Source organism: Acromyrmex echinatior, chromosome 10, assembly GCF_024713525.1.
Source record: "Acromyrmex echinatior isolate Ae372 chromosome 10, ASM2471352v2, whole genome shotgun sequence".
Taxonomy (NCBI): Eukaryota; Metazoa; Arthropoda; class Insecta; order Hymenoptera; family Formicidae; genus Acromyrmex; species Acromyrmex echinatior.
In genome coordinates, this window is record NC_141861.1 from 37,149 (window position 1) to 57,463 (window position 20,315).

The 20,315-nt window shown below is 32.6% G+C and overlaps 4 protein-coding genes and 1 long non-coding RNA gene across 8 annotated transcripts in view; 2 read left to right on the top strand and 3 right to left on the bottom strand.

Moving 5' to 3' along the window:
• The first annotated feature begins 1,003 nt into the window (after positions 1-1,003).
• LOC105147527 (uncharacterized) lies at positions 1,004-2,732 on the top strand. Its single transcript, XR_015546447.1, has 2 exons — positions 1,004-2,015; positions 2,670-2,732. It is a non-coding gene; the product is annotated as an uncharacterized LOC105147527 (long non-coding RNA).
• Positions 2,733-3,197: 465 nt separating this feature from the next.
• On the bottom strand, positions 3,198-4,993 carry LOC105147532 (hypothetical protein). Its single transcript, XM_011058620.2, has 2 exons — positions 3,655-4,993; positions 3,198-3,591 (listed from the first exon to the last, which is right to left on the bottom strand). Exons 1-2 carry the CDS (start codon positions 4,663-4,665, stop codon positions 3,298-3,300), a joined length of 1,305 nt encoding a protein of 434 aa, XP_011056922.1. The 5' UTR covers positions 4,666-4,993; the 3' UTR covers positions 3,198-3,297.
• Positions 4,994-7,497: 2,504 nt separating this feature from the next.
• LOC105147595 (katanin-interacting protein) lies at positions 7,498-13,146 on the bottom strand. Of its 2 annotated transcripts, XM_011058744.2 has the most exons (14): positions 13,007-13,146; positions 12,799-12,918; positions 12,280-12,701; positions 11,350-11,696; positions 11,065-11,202; positions 10,729-10,872; positions 10,454-10,610; positions 10,062-10,324; positions 9,767-9,956; positions 9,473-9,634; positions 9,114-9,253; positions 8,939-9,040; positions 8,732-8,838; positions 7,498-8,648 (listed from the first exon to the last, which is right to left on the bottom strand). In XM_011058744.2, the coding sequence occupies exons 1-14, from the start codon at positions 13,099-13,101 to the stop codon at positions 8,543-8,545; spliced, it is 2,493 nt and encodes an 830-aa protein (XP_011057046.1). In that variant the 5' UTR covers positions 13,102-13,146; the 3' UTR covers positions 7,498-8,542. The 2 variants fall into 2 exon arrangements, with proteins under 2 accessions (XP_011057046.1, XP_087266669.1); XM_087410543.1 differs by having other exon boundaries at positions 9,473-9,956.
• A 407-nt stretch (positions 13,147-13,553) lies between these two features.
• On the bottom strand, positions 13,554-19,440 carry LOC105147569 (monocyte to macrophage differentiation factor 2). Of its 3 annotated transcripts, none has more exons than XM_011058690.2 (5): positions 18,900-19,440; positions 17,877-18,026; positions 16,534-16,779; positions 16,175-16,427; positions 13,554-16,008 (listed from the first exon to the last, which is right to left on the bottom strand). In XM_011058690.2, exons 3-5 carry the CDS (start codon positions 16,767-16,769, stop codon positions 15,751-15,753), a joined length of 747 nt encoding a protein of 248 aa, XP_011056992.1. In that variant the 5' UTR covers positions 16,770-16,779; positions 17,877-18,026; positions 18,900-19,440; the 3' UTR covers positions 13,554-15,750. The 3 variants fall into 3 exon arrangements, with proteins under 3 accessions (XP_011056992.1, XP_087266671.1, XP_011056984.1); XM_087410545.1 differs by lacking the exon at positions 18,900-19,440 and adding an exon at positions 18,349-18,540 and having other exon boundaries at positions 17,877-18,122; XM_011058682.2 differs by lacking the exon at positions 17,877-18,026.
• Positions 16,661-20,315, top strand: part of LOC105147548 (uncharacterized) — a 32,205-nt gene continuing 28,550 nt past the window's right edge. Inside the window, exon 1 of the mRNA XM_087410550.1 lies at positions 16,661-16,678. The gene's annotated coding sequence lies outside the window, so the exon portion shown is untranslated. The remainder of the gene's footprint in view (positions 16,679-20,315) is intronic.

Here is a 20,315-nt window from a genome sequence, read left to right on the forward strand (position 1 = left end):
TTTGTTAATTTTTTCTCTGTCCGAAATCTCGGACCGATTTCTAGCATCGTGGACATCGGGTCTGCAAACATCTTCATTCCGGATCTACAATAAATTTTTAAGCTTTAAGCCATAAGAAATGGACGAACCACAATCAATTACTACTCCTCGTATTCGACTATAGTTGGTCAATATCTTACAGCTAAAAGCTTAAAATATACACCTATTGTATGTCCGAAGTTAGCGTCTCAAGACATATTACTTAAGACAATCTTGAAATAAGGGCTGTGGTCAAAGTATTGCTACAAATATTTTAAAGCATTTGATGGATCGATTAGAAGAAAGAATCTTACAAACTAACCAATTAAAAAACATTTCAAAGCGTTTGCAGTATCGCGTTAATCGTATCAAAGATCAGACTATGATTGGAATACCGTCCAGAAAAGGAGCGATTTCTGACTTCGGAAAAGCGCTGTACAGCTTTATTGAGTGCATTCAATGCACTCAATGCATCCAGAAGCACGACTGCTCAGTAAGCTCTTTTATCTGTTTGGTAAAACCAATTTTTAGATCTAATAAAATATATCAATCAAATGCAAGAGTTCATTGAGCGCTCAGTGAGCGATCGTGCTTCTGGATACATCTAGTATTACAACCAAGTTCACCGAGCGCTCAGTGAACTCTTGCATCTAATTGGCATATTCCAATAGATCCAAAAATAGACCAAACAGGTGCAAGAATTCACTAAGCGCTCAGTGACGTTGGGTGATGACATTAGATGATGACAATAACGACATCAAGCGACGACAATTTTTTTAATAAAAATCGGATATTATTAAGCCTTAAACATATATACATATCTATGAAATTAATAAATCATAAAATTAGTTCCACGTTATTAGTTTCTTACTCTTAGGCCCAATTGCACCAACGTTACTTTAATTTTAAGCGAGGCTTAAAACTCTTTTTGTTCCTGTCTCTTTTCGGTTTTAAAACGAGGTAGAGAGAGTTTAAAGTTTCGCTTAAAATCAAAGTAATATTGGTGCAACCGAGCCTTAACCACTTAAATTTAACAGACATGTAAAATTCCATAAGCGCCCGATCGTCTTTGATACAATAGTATCTTGTCAGTGCCTGTACTTTTCATTATGTTTCCGGCTTAAAACTCTATATATATCAAAGTAGCGCAAAAATCCTCCATTTTGGACTTAAACTAACTATATCGTATTCCAAATCTACTGCCACTGAAAATGCTACAGTTTATGTTATGTGCATTATAGATTTTCAGTACTGACAGTCAATTTTTAAACACAGCCTATATTATATGGGTCATCTAAAAAGTATCCGCGGTTTTTTGTCACTATATGGTGTTGATGGTCAACACCATCTAGTGACAAAAAACCGCGGATACTTTTTAGATGACCCAATATATTAATAATAAGCGTTTATTGGACTATAACCACTAGATCAAAAATGAAAAAATGGCAGTCGAAATAGCCAATAGGAAATTTGTCGGCATTATTTGATGGCTCAGGTAAAAGGATTGCGCTACTTTAATATGTATACAGCTTTATGAAAGAATAGTGTTTGTGGAAACACAATAGGAACAATAGTCCCGTTTCATTTTTTTTTTAATTTCAAAGTTTTTTGATATCGGTAAGTTAAAAAATGATAATCTATGACTATACATGTATATATGTATTTTTCAATAATTACTTTTTAATCAAACAAAATGGAAATTTTATACCAATTGGAATTTCTGCATTAAAAATAAAACATACATACATGCAAGTGTATTTCGTACATGTTATCATGTAGTATATACTTCCAACTTTTTCCGCACAACGGCACTAAAATCGAATCGTCCCGATTTTCCATTCCGTCTGTTTACCGAAGCCATGTTTCATTTTGATATCCTTCTTTGTATAACATCCTCCGTGATGTTACATATGTAGGTACGTATGTACATACGTACAATGGAGTATCTGTCAAACAATATATTGTTTATATTGACTTGGAATTTCGCGATTTCATCGGTAATATCTATATGTTTCGCATTAATTCTATGTCTTTGGTTATAATTTTCTGATATTTTATTGATATCACAAACATTTGTAAAAATGTTTCTTACATTTGTAAGGAAGAGGATATCATTTTATTAATATGTTTGCCGTTTTACGTTAATGTCGATAAAATTAATGTCTCATCAAAATTTTTTACACCTTAATTTATAATTTTTTCATCAAAATGAAAATTTATTATCTATATATACACAGTAAACACATTTTTTCTTAAAATTTATCCTGAAAATATTAGGTGTTGGAATTAATTCGTAGCGTTTTACAAGTGATGGGAAGTACTTTCATTAATGTATTTTTTAATGCTCATGTGAAATAAATAACATTCTTTCATTAAAAAACGCTACGAATTAATTCCAACACCTAATATAACAATCGTGGGACCTTTTATTTCGAAGAATTTTATGAAAATCTTTCACATTCACTAATAAAAGTACAATAAAATATAAAATAAGTTTGATTAATTTGACTGAAGGGCATAAAAATCTTTGATATATTATATTGTTCCATAACTATCATATCTTCAAGATAAATTTTAAGAGAAAATTCTTTCCGTGTGTGTGTATGTGTGTGTGTGTGTGTGTATTTTGTTTTGTGTATATATATTTCCAGACTACTGCACATTACTGCGTATGGGGTTTGTGTGAATCATCAGAGTATTGCTGCGACGAAAATGTATGCTGCAGTTACAAAGACTATGATATATGGATTACTATGTAAATATATAGTACATTTACATTTGGAAAATTCATCATACTTTAGATGTTAACATCAATCTAATGAAATTTTAATAGGATAATCGTAGCTGGAGTTGTAATTGGAATGATACTGGCTGGTACATGTCTCTACTACAATTTATGTCGCATCTATCTTTATCTACAACGTAGATACTATGGCAATAATTCTGTGTCAATGCCATCAGAATTTGATTCTGATGGAAAATCAATAAAAATATCATTTCATGAGTAAATAAATGATTTTTCATTAGACTAAATGTATGATATTTCTTTAAGTATAAACAATAAATTAGATGAAATATATCTCTAATAATTTATTCTATATTAATATATATATATATATTGAATAAATTGCCTTTGTATTCTGTGTATTCTTATTAAGTAATTGTATTGTCAGTTGATATTTTTTTTTATTTTAACTTTTTAATTACGCTAGTAGATATTACTATTATTACAGTTTAAAATTTAAACAATTTCATTGAACAAAATTATAAAAATAAACGCTAATCTATATCATCTATACTATATTTCCAATCGAGTATTCTGTTGCTAATTTTAAAGGCGTTCCAATTATCGTCAATCTTTGATGCTCGAAGTTTAACATGTACAGCCTCACAAATTTCCTTTATATCTTCGGGTATGAAGAAGTGAGAAAGTTGCGGTACTATATCTTTTTGCCGTGGTTCTGGATCTTTACTTCGTGTAATGGTGGATGGCAATTGTTTTTCATCTATACTCAAATCTATCAAATTTTTATAAAGCGTCTCATCCAATGGAAAATCAAGTGCTGCAGAAATCTGTAACGAAAAGATGATTTCAAATAATATGTGTGTGTGTGTGTTTTATAGTTTTTGTTTTACCTTTCCATTTAGAAAACTCTTTAGCGCAAATGGCAAATGATTGATGTTTGCAACAATTTTCTGCCGTTCAAGTTCTTTCAGCTTATTAACAGTACACATGATAGAGTTGTATTCTGGTTGAGCTAAATCTTGTACCGTAGTAGTCTTGTCCAATGCAACGATACATCTTTCATTTGTATCACTTGTTTTTGGATCAGCCTGTTCCTTGCGAAAAACTGATCCCACTGATGTTTTGATTTTAGGACCTGACACGTTACGTGATGCAATTTTTTTGACTGGAGATATTTTATTTCTTGTCATAGTTTTGTAATGTGACGAAACTGGTTTTGCATTAAAAATTCTCCCTTCGATCATTGAATTTCTTGTTTTTTTAATAATGCTTGACACAGATTGCGGCTTTGTCATTTTTGATGTTTTAAAATCTTGAATATTTACTTTTGGTATATGAACATTATCCATAGGAAGTTTAAATTTCTTTCGAGTAACCGATTGTACACTATGTTGAAAGTTTCCTGTTGTTATATCGCTTACATTTTTATTAGATGCAGACTTATTCAATAGTTTATTTTCTTTTCCGTTCTGTCGTACATTCTTTGCGATGTCTTTTAAAACATCATCTTGCGAACTCTTGTTCTGTCCTTGCAACATTTTACTACTATTCTTTGTATTTTGAATACCATTTGCATCACACAGAATTGTATTCTTGATTTTTGGCATATTTTTATTGGACAAAGATATATTTCGAACATTACCAGATGTAGTACAATAATGTGATAAACTGCCAATATTATTTGAAGATGTATCTTTGTCACAAATATTTACAAATTTTTTAGGATCTACAATTCTGATGGGTTTCTTAAGAGTCACTATTTCCTTGATTCTTAGACCACTTGTTCGCAGATCAGATTGTTGTTTAGAATTTTCAACAGTCTCTATCTTGTTTCGCGTATTGTCGGAAAATTGACAAAATCTAACTTTCGGTCTTGAAATTACATTAATGTTATCTGTCATAGCGAGAGATGCTATTGATAAATATCGACTGCGATGAATAGTTAATGTTATGTAAGAATATTTTGTTTAAAAACATTACTCTCCAGCGAGAGAATGTGTTTCAAAATTCCGTGTAATCATAGAAAATATTACAAATTTCATTTCCCTATAATAGTTCACTGAACAAAATAAGATCGCATTTTCTGCTAGAAATCTGAATTCTATTATTATTGTCTTGATAGAGTGGCCGACTACAAGTTGAGTTGATACGGCCAGAATCGAAAATAGTCAACGGAGGCGGCAAGACTCGCTAGTAGCATAGAATAGTCGATCGAGTTAAGGGGGGAGCATAAACTCCATTCGCGAAACAAAAATTCCCCAGAGAGATCGAGAAAGCGGGAAGCGAGTCCGGAAATCTGAATTCTGAATCAGTCTGAATCTGACCGCGTTTACACGGTACCCTTAAATTCATAGACTTTTATAAGATAGACGGAGCATTCGTACGAGAGAAGTTGAAGACTTGATAGAAAGAGAAAGAAACAGTCGCGGAATAATTCTCTTCTTTTCTAATAGTGAATTGATTGATCGCCACGGCAGGCTGAGAAGTGGCTGAGAGCAACGAAGATAGATGTTCGAGAGTTGTGGTTTTACGCTCAAGCTGATTGGTCCCCATCCAATGCTCTTGTGAAAGAGAGAAACAACTATGGCCTAGTAACAGAGGAATACTCGATTGTAGTTGGTTGGTTCTTACATTTTGATCTGGTTCAAACCCTCGGTGAAAACTAAGTCAATATTGTCAGTTTCAGCTTCTCTCGTATGAACGGAATTCTCTATCTTATAAGTCTATGACCCGTATTCAGAACGCACTTTTATCTCTAAAATTCTATAGTATACGTAACGTTAATTATAGCATGTTAGAACGCTACATCGTTGTAAGCGTGTTCTGAATACGGACTTATGATTTCAGCACATAGCTTATGTCAATTTTGGAGAACATAGCTCAATTCGAAGGTATTCGAAAGATCATAACGAACGAAAAAACTTGAAACAAAATTATATAAAATAATTTATATAGGTATATTATTAGGTGCACAACAAGGTATATTATTAAGTTCCCGCTGTTTGTCAACAGATGGCTCCAGCAGTAAGTGCTGATCGATTCTGACATAACCTAAACGTCATGAACCAAGCTTAGACATATGGTAAACAAACCGCTTTGAAACGTTAGTGATTTTGTTTTTACGTCATATTCTTTTAGTTGTGTGAAAATGTCTGATTTTATGCCAAATAATCGTCATATGCGGGAAGTATTGATTTTCTTCTTTCATTCGAAGAAAACGGCGGCTGAAGCGCATAGAGAGCTCCAAAAAGTTTACGGAGATACTGCTCTAAGTGAAACAACGTGCCGAGATTGGTTCCGTCGCTTCAAAGACGGTGATTTCGATGTTGACGACCGTCCGCGTGAAGGAAGGCCAAAAACCTTCGAAGACGCTGAATTGGAGGCATTGCTCGATGAGGATCCGTGCCAAACGCAAGAAGAGCTTGCTTCAGTATTAGGAGTTACCCGCCAAGCTATTTCCAAGCGATTGCATGCGTTGGGAATGATTCAGAAGTAAGGAACTTGGGTTCCTTATGAGTTGAAGTCAAGGGACATTGAGCGTCGTTTTTTTCGTCTGTGAACAACTGCTCCAGCGACAAAAAAGGAAGGGTTTTCTTCATTGCATCGTGACAGGTGATGAAAAATGGATTCATTACAACAATCCAAAGAGAAGAAAGTCATGGGGGCTGCCCCGGTCATGCTTCTACGTCGACGCCTCGGCCGAATATTCACGCTGCGAAGGTTATGCTGTGTATTTGGTGGGACCAGGTCGGTGTTATTTATTATGAGCTGTTGAAACCGAACGAAACCATCACTGGGGAACAGTATCGACTTCATTGATTCGATTGAGTCGAGCACTGCGCGAAAAACGGCCACAATACGCGGAGAGGCACGAAAAAGTGATTCTACAGCATGACAACGCTCGGCCTCACGTTGCCAAACCCGTTAAAACCTACCTGCAAACGCTGAAATGGGAAGTCCGACCCCACCCGCCATATTCTCCAGATATTGCACCGTCCGATTATCACTTGTTCCGTTCGATGGCACATGGTCTGGCTGACCAGCAGTTCGACTCATATGAAGACATCCAAAAATGGCTTGATTCATGGATAGCCTCAAAAGATGAACAGTTTTATCGTGATGGTATACGAGCTCTGCCAGAAAGATGGGAAAAAGTAGTAGCTAGCGATGGGCAATACTTTCAATGATTCATTTGTAACCATTTTTTCACAATAAAGTTGCATTTTCATCAAAATAACAGCGAGAACTTAGTTGCGCACCTAATATTATGTAAAAGAAAATATACATATTTTATATGTATAGAAAATATTTATGTAATCTTAATTATATACAGGGTTGGTCATATTCGACGGAAAGATCTGGCAACACTGTAACTTTTGACAGAGATGTTAGATCGAGTAACGACGTTTCCCATGATTGAAAAAAAAAACATCTTTCCGTCGAATATGGCCAACCCTGATATATATTTACAAGTTTTACTTTCTTTTTTCTATCAAATATGCCAACAAGTGGTAGCGGAGCACAAGTAATATTTAACGATATGAAATGTTTCAAAAACAATTATCCTCGAAAGTGAGGAATATATTGGACCTCAAGACAAGGGAATGGACCAAGTAGATATTTCTATACATTGACAGAAATGACAAAGAGATCACGAGTATAATTATTTTCATAACTGAATATATCACGTAATTCACATCGAGAGTGTAGAAGTGAAACATCCGAAACATGTATATATTTGATGTGTATATTTTGTACGTTACATCTAATATTCGTACGGGATAGTTATTGCTGAAATATGACAATACATAAATATTACACATTGATGCATACAGGATGTTTGATAAAGATCATAACAATTATGCTTAAGGATAAATTCCTAAGATTATTTTGAAACGAAAATTATAATACTAAAATGTCGAGGCTTTAATAAAGTTATCGAATCATATCGCCTAAAGTTCGCGCGTTCGGATGTGATACAACGAAAAATCCAGCCTACCTAAGCGCGCGAACTTTAGGCGGTATGATTCTTCACTAACTTTAAGTGCTTATATAAATTTAAAAATTATTATACCCTCGACATTTTAGTATTAGAATTTTCTGTTTCAAATGCTCTCAGGAATATACCCGTAAAGTCGTTACGGTTTTTACCGCACACACCCAGTGTACGTGCATGCGCGCGCGCGTGTATTGTACGCACAGAGTAACTCGAAATTTGAGGTTAATATATTATTGCAGCATGAAACTTCGTAAAAAATTAAGTGATAAAAGTATAAGCCATTTTTTCCCATAAAGTAGATTTTTAATATAAACGTTTTAGAATAAACGTTTAAGTTCAATTAATAATCATAAGCGCGTTGCAAAGCGTTAAAAAATCATATTCATATGATGTTATGATATTAGAATGCAATGATATTAGATACTAATCACAAATATTGCCACGCGCACTGTCCTATCATAGTTAAACTTTAAATGTTTATATTTAAAAAATTACTTTATGGAAAATGACTTACACTTTTATCACTTAATTTTTCACAAAATTTCACGCTGCAATGATATCGAATTTCAGGACGTGTGTGTGTGTGTGTGTGTGTGTGTGTGTGTGTGTGTGTGTGTGTGTGTGTGTGTGTGTGTGTGTGTGTGTGTGTGTGTGGTTAATGCCATTAATTATTTCAACGGAACACTAATATAAAGATGAAAGTCTCATCTCGGTAATCTGTAAGTATAAAAATATAAATACATTTTAATATGTATTGATAAATATCTATAGCGTTACGATTATTTAAATTGTAAAGATGTATGCGGGCGCAAGGATGGATCCGGTAATGAATTAGTGCCCGAGGTATTTCTTCGTAAGTTTAAAAGACGACTCTCTTGCTCTGAACTACAATTTGTATAATATATATGTATGCAACAAGCAAATTTTTTTTGACACTTGTTAGCAAATAACATTGCTTTACGACTTACCGATTTACTAAATTCTCATTGCTGTTTTCCTTTACAAACGTTACCAATCCGTATAAGTTATGTTTATCCAATGTCCCATTGTAAACTAGCAAGTCATCTACTAATATCTACAATATAAATATAAATATGGTTTTAATACAATTTGAACAAATTAGAGAATTATCAGTGACACTTGTGTGTCACTGCAATGCAATTGGTTTCTCTTACTGCAAATTCTTTAACTCTCCTTTGTGAGGTTTTTCCATAATTCCAGATTTTGATCATTGATACCATAATGGGATGATAAAATATTAAATACACGCGATTTGTCTGAGAAATACATATTGGGAATATTAAATAGAAATTAATTGACTATTATCTTGTACGGTTCGTTTTCGCTTACTTGTCCAGGAAGTATAGGAGCCAGCCAGGCATGTCGTCCATCTCGAGTATCATTTATCCCATCGATAAGTTTGTTTGGTGTACGAATATCGTTGTCTATTCCTTCTATTATGTTGACGCTTTCGGGAAATGCAGCTACATCTAGCAAGAAATGATCGGCATTAACGGCAGGACTAACATTGATAAACATCAATACAAATACAAATAGAAATTATAAAAAATAATTCGAAATTCTCTTTTATTTCTTTTTCTGTTCATTTTTTTCAATTTTTCTGTTTTTCTCCTTTAAAGAAGCAGAGATTGCATAAAATTAAATTTGTCATGAAATCTCTCGCAGAGTTTTGCTGAAACTGAACGTACTATCTGCAGTTAATTTGATTTCTTTTCCATAATTATCATATAATTGTATTCCATTGAGGCCCACGTAGTAAGAATCTCCCCATGTAGAGAAAATTATTATTTGATAAACGAATCCGCGTGGCATCGACGGAGCTTCGTAGTTGGAATCGAAAGACTCGAATTCTAAAAAGTTATATGTGATGCACGATAGGACATTTTTTAATTTTTTATGCTTATATATAGATAGATATATACATAGATGCACGCACACTTCTATCTTGCCTGCTTTACACGCCGTCTCTGAATGACATATACCTTCGAGTGATTTTGTAATTGGATCGATGATTTGATTCGAAGATTGTTCTCGATTAGGTGGATTAAGGAAACTAATTTCTTGGACAAAATCATAATGACAAGATCCCGGCGCACGTCTCAATAGGAAGCCATCAGAATAATTCTCGTCATACAACTGTCTACCGTCTAATTTAATTAATAACTGTTTCACCTGTGCAAGAAGATTGGTCGTTGCAATCAGAATTCAGTTCTCTCATTTATTGAACAATGCGTTTGAATTATTTGCGCGCTCTCTCTTTCTCTCTTTCTCTCTTACTCCGCAATAAGACAACTCCAAAGATGCATTGTAATTCCAAATTCGAATTCCTGTCAGGAACACATCCATATCGAAAGTAATGGTTATCATAATCTTCTTATTTAACATTAAATCCGCTAGCCACATGTAATCCATTTCGGTTGTAACATTATGCCCATCAATTAGTCTCATTAAATGCGTATCAGCCGCGTTACAATGCAAATTGGCACTTACTAACGGGACTGCTACACCTTGATCCCCGATTAATTCTATACCGGTGAGGCCTATAACAAGAAAACCGGAAAGAAAGATTCGAATGCATGTCGCAGATTATATTATTATATAACGCTGCAGTTTGACTTGTGTCAATAATTAATTCAAGTAATTTACGCCATACCTACGCTTATACCTACCAACTAAATGCTGTAATCCCCAATTAGAAAGGATAATTAACTGAACCTCTCGGCAAGATAGAGGGGTAACAGCGGTATTGCGAATTTTGCTATTGGTATACGCGTTGGGAGAATTTTCAATAGAATCGTCGCTATTATTACGTCTCGCCGAAACAATCTAAAAAGAAATTACTATTATTGTATCTATCTTATTAACACATGCGGCGTGTTACGTTATACATATCGTTACCATTATTAAATGAAAATATTGATGCAATAATTAGCTGCTCTCTTACTTGATCATTGGTCATTGTTGCTGTTATTGGGCGAATTATTTCTTTCTCTTCACAATCTGATGTCCCATTATTGAATTCTATGAATGTATTATCATGTTTTGATATCAATTCCAGAATATTTTCGTCCGTCGTAAATAATATAGTCTACATCAGTCAATATTTTTGTGCATTACATATAAAATTGATTTCATTCAAATTTATATTATGTATGTGTGCGCGTGCGCGCGTGTGTGTACGTGTGTGTGATTAATAATTAAGTGTAATTAATTTATATGTATAGATCATTCTATGTGTCATTAATGTTTCTATAATGAAAGCTTTTATAAGACTTCTTACATCTCCAAAAGAATCAAGGCTACCCATATCATCTCCTGAAGCTTTAGCGATTTCTCCGTAAAAAATAATAATATCGTTCAATTTAATAATAACATCTTTGGCTCCTCGAAAGGAATGTATTCTAGATTTATTGTAATTCTGAAAGAAGAAAAGGAAATAATTTCAATTCAAGTGTATTTTTACACCAGCCGCGGCGCACACCTGCGCTGCATATATACTTGTACTTCTATGTGTATTTATAGATAATTTTTTTATGATTGTCGTAAAATAGATAAGAAATCCTACCCATATTCTGATCATCGCTATAGTAATCGTGAATTCAAATATCATGTAAACATAATGATGGTCACCATTTGAATAAGGTGTTAGCCATAAATTTGCATCGTCTCTTGTTCGATTGATACCATTAATTAAATTATTTATTGTATAAGGATGATCATTGTTCGGTGATTGATTAACGCTTGTCGTATGTGCACGTATCTCTTTTATTCTCGCTGGTTCTCCAGTATTTGAAAAAATTTCAATACCATTGAGACCTACGTAATGTTTGTCGCCCCAGGTAGAAATAATATCAATGACCAACGAGTCTCCGGATGGTAATTCAGGAATAATAAAATTTCTGTATAGTTTATCTAAAAATAATATATAAACTAAATTATATTTAATTCGTATTTGTATATTACAAAGATGCAGAATAATGCAACACGTTGATTGCCATGCTAGTCGTACTACTGTACTAACCGGCCGAAATTTATTAAAATCTTTTAAAGCTTTAATGTAAATCTTGTAAAAAGTAAAAAATATTATCCAATATAAAATTTTAAGTAACGCAAAAAAATAAATTAAAAACTAAATGTAAAGTAAAAAATGTGTTATTCAACACAATACTCTCTCATTGAGAATATACCGGCCGAGATATACACTACTGTCTACTTATTCATAATAGACGATATTTCGTCATTATATGCTTATGATAATGAGAATTCCTTTTCTTTAATGTACAGTAAAAATTGTAAGACAAGAAAGCTCGCTGGGCAGACAACGCGTTAATATTCTATATTTCTATTATATGCATGTGTAAGATGTATGTGTAAGCTTTCAACAAAGTGCAGGACATCAACCAGCTATTTGAAAAAGCTGGAAAAAAATAACAAATGATTTAACAAAATTGTTTTTAAATAACGCGGAGAGATTTAAAGATTTCATGATATTGACCAGATAATAATTTCGGATTTCCTTCATTCTGTGTACTACATATAGAATCGTTAAGATAATTGTCATCTGACAAATGTAATCGTGTATCTGCACGATTCGGGACACTTGATATTTGATGTTCAAAATAAGATTGATCCTCATCGCCAGTTTTATCATCGTTATAATTTCCGAATGTCAAATACATCCCATGCTTTTCCATCTGTTTTCTTTCCAAATATGCGTCCAAACCATGAAAATCATTCTTCGTACGATACTTTGCATTCACAACGGCAGAACAAGCGCGTGTTCTTCGTTTAACTTGTACTTGTTCGCTCTTTGGTGTATTCGGCAGTGATTTGCTCGTGCATGGTGTTTGTAATGTAATATTAGCATCGATATAAAGATGGCTCAAGTTTGATTGATAGCTATTAGGTTGATTGTTTCTATAATAATGTCAAAGCAAAATATCGCTTTATAATGCTATATCATATATTCTTGAAAAAATGAGCTATTGCCAAAAAATATATATAGATATCTTACGTATCTTCATCTTCCTTCTTGATGGTGATATTTTTTAAATGATGCTGATCATTGATTAAAACAAATGTTTCCATTTTTATTGATTTGGCATCGTTACTTGTATTAATCTTCTCTACATTGCTGATATAAAGGATAAAAAGTGGGAAACGATGTCATATTTATTCTTAAAAAGGTGAAAAGTAATAATGTGCGAAAGAATGCTACATACTCGGTCATCTCCATCAACCACGATGGCATTTTAAGCGCGTTGGCAGTCAAAGATGCAGTTTTATTCTCCATCTTATCATACGTAACATTATCCATACTTATTTATTTTCTTGTTTCACCACTGGTACCGTCGTATACGTCACCTTTACAATGATAATAATGACTCGCCAAATCAAATTGAATCACACAGATAATCTATTTATTTTATCGAAAAAATGTCAATTGCAATTTTTTCATTTTTTGAAAACATACACATATTAATTTTCATGATTATACGTTGTACAGATTCCAGATTGCTTAACTAATTGTTTAAAACCGATAATAACCGGTCAGAAATTCTTATCCATTGTCGGCTCGTTCGATTCTCGCTTTGTTTGCTGCTATTACTATGGAAACTCTTCTGAAGACTAGAATAGACGCGCCCCTATATGCAATTTTATATTGTACTAAGTATAATGATTATATAATACGTGCGCGCGCACACTATGTTACACCATTTCTACTATGATAAAAAGCAAGGTTTGCCAAGAAACAATTTTTGACCAATATATGTTTAATGTTTTATTTCTAATTAAGTATTACACTCATTGTCAAGAAGTGTGTGTGTGTGTGTGTGTGTGTGTGTGTATGCGCGCGCAAACACACACACGCACACGCACACACATGTATGTATATACTCGATAACAGCAATGTGTGTGTGTTGTGTTACATATTTCTCCACGATATTTTGGTCCACGAAGTATACAACAACAAAAATAGATAGTGAATAACTTGTAACTGATAATCATTTTGTACTTTGCTCCTTGCGATCTCACAGCACATATATACATCGCAAATTAATATTCTTATTACATCAAGACTTTCGTAATATTTCACATTGTCAGTACTATACATTCTATATACATACCTACATACATACGTGCGTGTGCGCGCGCGCAAAGTGATCCCGAGTTAAACTGTCAAATTTAAAAAATGAATTTACGATCTCAAAATAAATAAAAGTTTCCTCTGAAAGTTTACTCACAAACATTTTGTTTAAAAACTATTGATTTCTTAAGTTACAGAACAAAGGGATAAATAATGTCGAAATAATCTACGTATTTCCCCTTTATTGTCTTAATAATCAAAATGTAATTAATAAATGTTTTGTTCAAAATGATGGCTTCAAGCCGTAAAAGACAAGCATTGTGTCTCTTTTATCAAAAAAAGAATGAATGACGAACATTATGCGTCTGTAATTTCTTCGCATTATCTTCCATTTTAATGATTGAAGTTCATTAGCGGACACTTGGTACACTTTTTGCTTCAGAGTAAAACAAAGAGATATTTTGATATTAATCATTCCTATATATAGTTCAGTAACTTAAGAGGTCAATATCTCTTAAATAAAATGTTTGCGAGCAAATTTCAGAGGAAAATTTTGTTTGTTTATATATATATATATATATATATATATATATATATATATATGTATGGGCATACACACGATATGCGTACGTATACATACAAATATTGTCCTCTATTACTATATATACTAATTTCAATTATATAATTGATATATATATATATATATATATATATATATATATATATGAAAGTATAAATTAGATCGCGCGCGCGCGTTTCGATATAAACATATTATAATTTAACTGTAACAAGTACATAATTGCTATATAAACCTATATAATTTCGTTCAATTATATATCTAGTAATAATACAAATAAGGCCATTTGCTCAACATACTATATTTCAAAAAACGCTCTATAATTTCAGCAAAGTATATTATACAATTTTTCTTTATTTTTTGTGATTCCCTACTAAAATGTTAGCGAAACAAGTATGATTCAAATAATACATTCATTTGTTTTTCCTTAAAGAAATGTCAATAATTCATTGGAAATATTCTAAGATAGGACATACGCGAGTTTAATTTAATTTTGGCACAATATATCTGCAAATAGAAAGACACTTCTAGCAGAAAATAAATATATGTATTCAATCAACTTGATTTCCATTCATCGCTAAGGTAAAACTTGGCATTTATACTTTGTAAAGATTCTAATATAGAAGTTTACTATTTAATATAGAAGTTTTATTTTATCAAACTTATATAGTATAAAACAAAATAATGTTTTTCCCAAAAAATATTCCATCTGTATTTGAAAAAGTACAGGAATGATAAAATTTTCTTTCTTACTTAATAATTATTCACGAGTGATATCGAAACATTAAATCTGATACTAAATGGAATATGAATGATACAATATTCGCTATAGAAGTATATTCGAACTCGTCATGTAATTAGCAATATAACTGCATTATATTAATATTTGTTAATGTAATATCATATTTTTTGTCTTATTTTTAATATGTAACACATTCATAATATATGAATGAAGTCTTATATGGCCGTCAGGTACTTAAAAATCTTCCTTTTTCATTCGTTTTAATACATACCACTACGCTTTTTCATAGCGTTTATTGCGTTTATACATTATATATACACGATTTCTGTTTACTGAGAGAGACATTTGAAATTACGAGATGTCTAATTAGTAGACCAGCACATATGCAAATCACGATTAAAAAATAAATTTGTTCTTATCAAAAAGTCTGAAAATATATAGGCATGTACATAAATTAAATAATATCCTTCTACCGTAAAATATTTACCCTTTATAAAACTGTTACATTTTAGAATATTTAACATTTGGAAGAAACAGTGTAGAAAACAGTATACCACTCTTACAATTCTATATGAGGCTTTAGTATATTAGATAATTGTGGCATGCTACCGGCAGATGGTCCAAGAATATTCGTCGAGTCTGTTTCAGGAAATACATGGTTCAGAATCGCGTAATAATGAAATCCAGCCGCCGCAGCTACGAAAAGATGCCAAATTGCGTGCGCGCAAGGTATACGACCATCCGATTTGAAAAATACTAAGCCAAGAACATACATCAGCCCACCCAGTTTCAATTCCGTAATATTGTAATAATTATACTGTAAAAATATTTATCATAAATTAATCGAGATATTATTAAAATAGGATTATTTTAAATCGTATAAAATATATTTTGTTTGAGCAAAATGTTTCTTGTGTTCATTCTTTTCTAAAATGAAATTCAAGCAATTATGAGCAATCTGAATACAATGTTACTTTACTTACAACATTAAGAATCGCGACGCTAGGTCCAATACCCATAACCACATAGAAAATAGTTTCGAGCATCTTGTATCTCTCGTGAAAGATCTGCTGATAGAGGATACCCATTACAGCCATGATCCAAACGACATATCGCATCGCGAACAAAAGTTCATCGTCTGAGAAGTGTTCTATATTTAACCATGGAAAGTAACTGGCTGCTATGAAGATGTAAATCATAGCACGATCGCAACGATGCAACGCATCTTTTAATTGTCTAAAATATTATGCGCGATGAATGTCTTGTTTACCGTCTTACGTGTCTCAAAGAATTTGAAATAAATAAGAATTAACGGATAAAAACTATGATTAAATAATTGTACCTGTTATGATTGCAATAGTGCACACTGTGGAAGAAAGTCGATACTGCAAAGACAAGAATCAAGGAAGTGCCGTATACGCAAGCTGAAACAAACTGAGCCCATGTTGATGAACGGTGTATAAGCTCGATACCGCCAATTATCGAAGGTACAACCCATATTCCGTGAGTTGCCACATTTGCCATATGTTCGATTGATGTAGGAGTATATGCCTCATTTATGCATGCTCTCGGATTCATCCACTTTATCCTATAAGTCAATTCACAATTGCATACTTTGTCCTTTTTTTCTACTTGCTTTCTTAATTGTAAAAATTTACTAAATTAAATTTCATAAAATTGTATTTAAATTATTAGGTGTTGGAATTAATTCGTAGCGTTTTACAAGTGATGGGAAGTACTTTCATTAATGTATTTTTTAATGCTCATGTGAAATAAATAACATTCTTTCATTAAAAAACGCTACGAATTAATTCCAACACCTAATATATTGAGAAAAATAATGGGATAAAAATAATAGAATTATATATCTCCTTTAATATAATGCAAATATATTCTACAGTTTCAAAGTACTATGAAAGACATCGATAAAATATCGTTAAAACTAATAATGCTCCATAACAATTCGTTTATCACATTTGTACATAATATATTATGCTGATCAGCATTAACGCGATAAAAAACTGTTATATGAAAAAAACATGTCCAGTTATTATATAAAATGAAAAAAAATTAAGGAAGATTATATAAAAGGAAATTTAATCGAGTCCATACAAAGCAGATAAAATTAGGGAATATTGCAATATTTGCTATAGCATACTACTATAAATGTAGGTGACAGGTGTATTTTTATTATTATAAATTTAATTGTGATATCCATCCACAATCTCTAAAGAAAGTTTAAATTTCAAATTTTCTTTATTAACTCATAGATGAATATCTTGACAGAATTTAACAAAAATACATGCTATCTCAAGTTATTTATACTGTCCCAAGTCACCTACATTTGCAGTACATTAGGTTTAGATATGTAAGTACATAGTATATATAGTGCAGTAATAGATTAAAGGCGTAAGAAATTAAAAATTAAATGATTATACTACAATACATTTTCTCTGTTGTGTGTGTGTGTGTGTGTGTGTGTGTGTGTGTGTGTGTGTGTGTGTGTGTGTGTGTGTGTGTGACATAAAGCTCATTTTAAATTTCCTAAGCATTATGACAAAGTACATGCACATCATGGAAAAGCATATATGCATATTACAATACACATGATATATATATATATATATATATATATATATATATATATATATATATCTCATTATATCACAACTGTAAGATACTTGCTTGTTCAACTACTTTAAGAAGAGGAAAGTATAATCCACACTACAGCATAGGATTTCTTTTCGTGTGTCCATATTGGTAGAATGGTCCATAGAGTACATTGCCAGAAGATACTTTGATCATGTATTATCTTACAAGCGGTGCTAGTGCATTCTGTTAAAATTTGTACACTGTCTTAAGATTTTGCTATATATGCATAATCACTTTTGAGCCCAAGTAACACAATATGATTGCAAGCTAATAGAAAAACTGAATGGAATTGTTTTTGATTAGATAATAATAAATACATAATTAGATAATATTAAAGTGTATCTAATGTTTTTCTTTAACATATCATAAAATATAATTTGTTATTTCTTTTTGCAAACCCATCTATCCTATACAATAAAGACTTGAACTCTCAACTAGTGTAGCTATGGCAAAACGTGCGTATAACATATTATAAAATTAAATTTATCAGCTACCATTTACTAACCGTACTGTAACTTGGCAAAACTTAGCTAGTAGTAAAGTATCATGTTCACAACTTTGATTAATAATATTACAATAACTGTATATCATCCAATCAATTGTCAGATCTTTCATATACGAGATGCCTAATGAACACCCAATGTATAACCGATTATTTGATAATATATTTACTTATCAATTCATGCATGGATATAAATTACTTTGCATATAAATAGATGTTACATGCCAAACGTCCAGCTGAATTCCAAGGATGCAAAAATGCAAAACTATAAGAATAAAGATTAAATCAGAGCAGAGCGGATTATCTAAGATAATGAGTTAGCAAACATTAGGGGAGATTAGGAGACTTAATTTTTTATTATCAAGGAGACTTAATTTTTTTATTATTGACTCGAATTAAATTAAAAAAATTATATAGTAATAGGCATACTGATTGTACTTGTACAAGCCGTTCGTCAGAATGACATTTTAAAAAACATTTGGCTTTATAACATTCTTACATACACAATTTATTGAATTGTGCAATCCATAATACAATCTGTATTCACATCTTACTCTTTGATTCGTTGCAGTTGCAGGAAATTTTTTATGGGTGCTGTGATGACTTGATGAAGGCAGGTACCGTCCATGACGTTAGGTAAAATTATAGTGTAAAATTTCAACTATGACAGTAGAGTATTTGTCGATCCTTGTTTATCTTGACAGATCAGGGCTTCCAATGATTTCTTATGGATGATGTGGTTAACGACGGTGTAACAACTGTCGAGAAAGCTGCGTCTTCCATCGCATATTGATAGACTCGTAACAATTTATGTTCGACATGACAAGTGGACGAGTCGCTCTGATCGTTCACCGTGTACCCATACGTGATCGTAGTGATCGTACGTAATTTGTCTTCTATTTCGGAACGAACTAGTTTCGTCACTCAGCGATCATTCGTTCTGAGGAAGAAAGCCATCAAGCTAAGGACGGCAAACGCCTGATAAACGACAACACTAGGCAATACAATACTGATAAGTGATAACAATATTTAATGACTTGGATTATTTCGACTTCGCGAGTTATGGGTGAGGGTGAGAGCGAAGACAAGGGCAAGCGAGTGCAGACGAGAGCACTTTCCATTAAGGCTCTAGGCCCATATTTAGAACGCGCTTAATGTTAGCGCGATAACATGCTATAATTTATGTTACGCATACTATAGAATTTTAAAGATAAAAGCGCGTTCTGAATACAGGCCTAGGATTCTAGTGCTGCTAATGCTTTAAAGCTTTTGATTGATCAAGAAGAAAGAATTTTACTAATTGACCAATCCAAAAATGCTTCGAAGTTTTCATAGAATACTCCCCGTACGCAATATCTTGATGCATTAGATGCAATAGTGAATTAAAATGGCGCTCTGATCACGTGATTCAGACAGCCAATTAGATCATATCCCTTTATGTCGCATCTCTATTATCTAGGCCTCTATATGTTAAATATTGGGTCATCTAAAAAGTATCCGCGGTTTTTTGTCACTAGATGTGTGTTGATGGTCATATATCTAGTGACAAAGTACCGCGGACTTTTTAGATGACCCAATACATGTAATAGAGGAGAAAAGAAGCAAGCGGCATGGTTTGCGCGGTTCCTATAGTTATCTAGTTAGTTTTTGTACCGCATACCGTGTGTACCGCGCTACATGTAATCGCACCCTTAGTCTACAATAGATGTTTTAAGCCTCAATCCGTAAGAAATTGACAAACTACAATGCGAAAAGAATAATCGGTTGTGATTTGTTCATTTCTTATGATTTAAGGCTTAAAAATCTATTATAAATCCGGCCTTACAGTAGAAAATAATTGACTACGATTTATAATTGGCTGCGAGAAAAATAACTGACTACGATTTGTCCATTTCTTATAGCTTAAAACTTATGCGAGGTCTACAATAGAAGTCGTAGCGGTCGTAGAGTCTTAAGTCGTAAAAAATTTA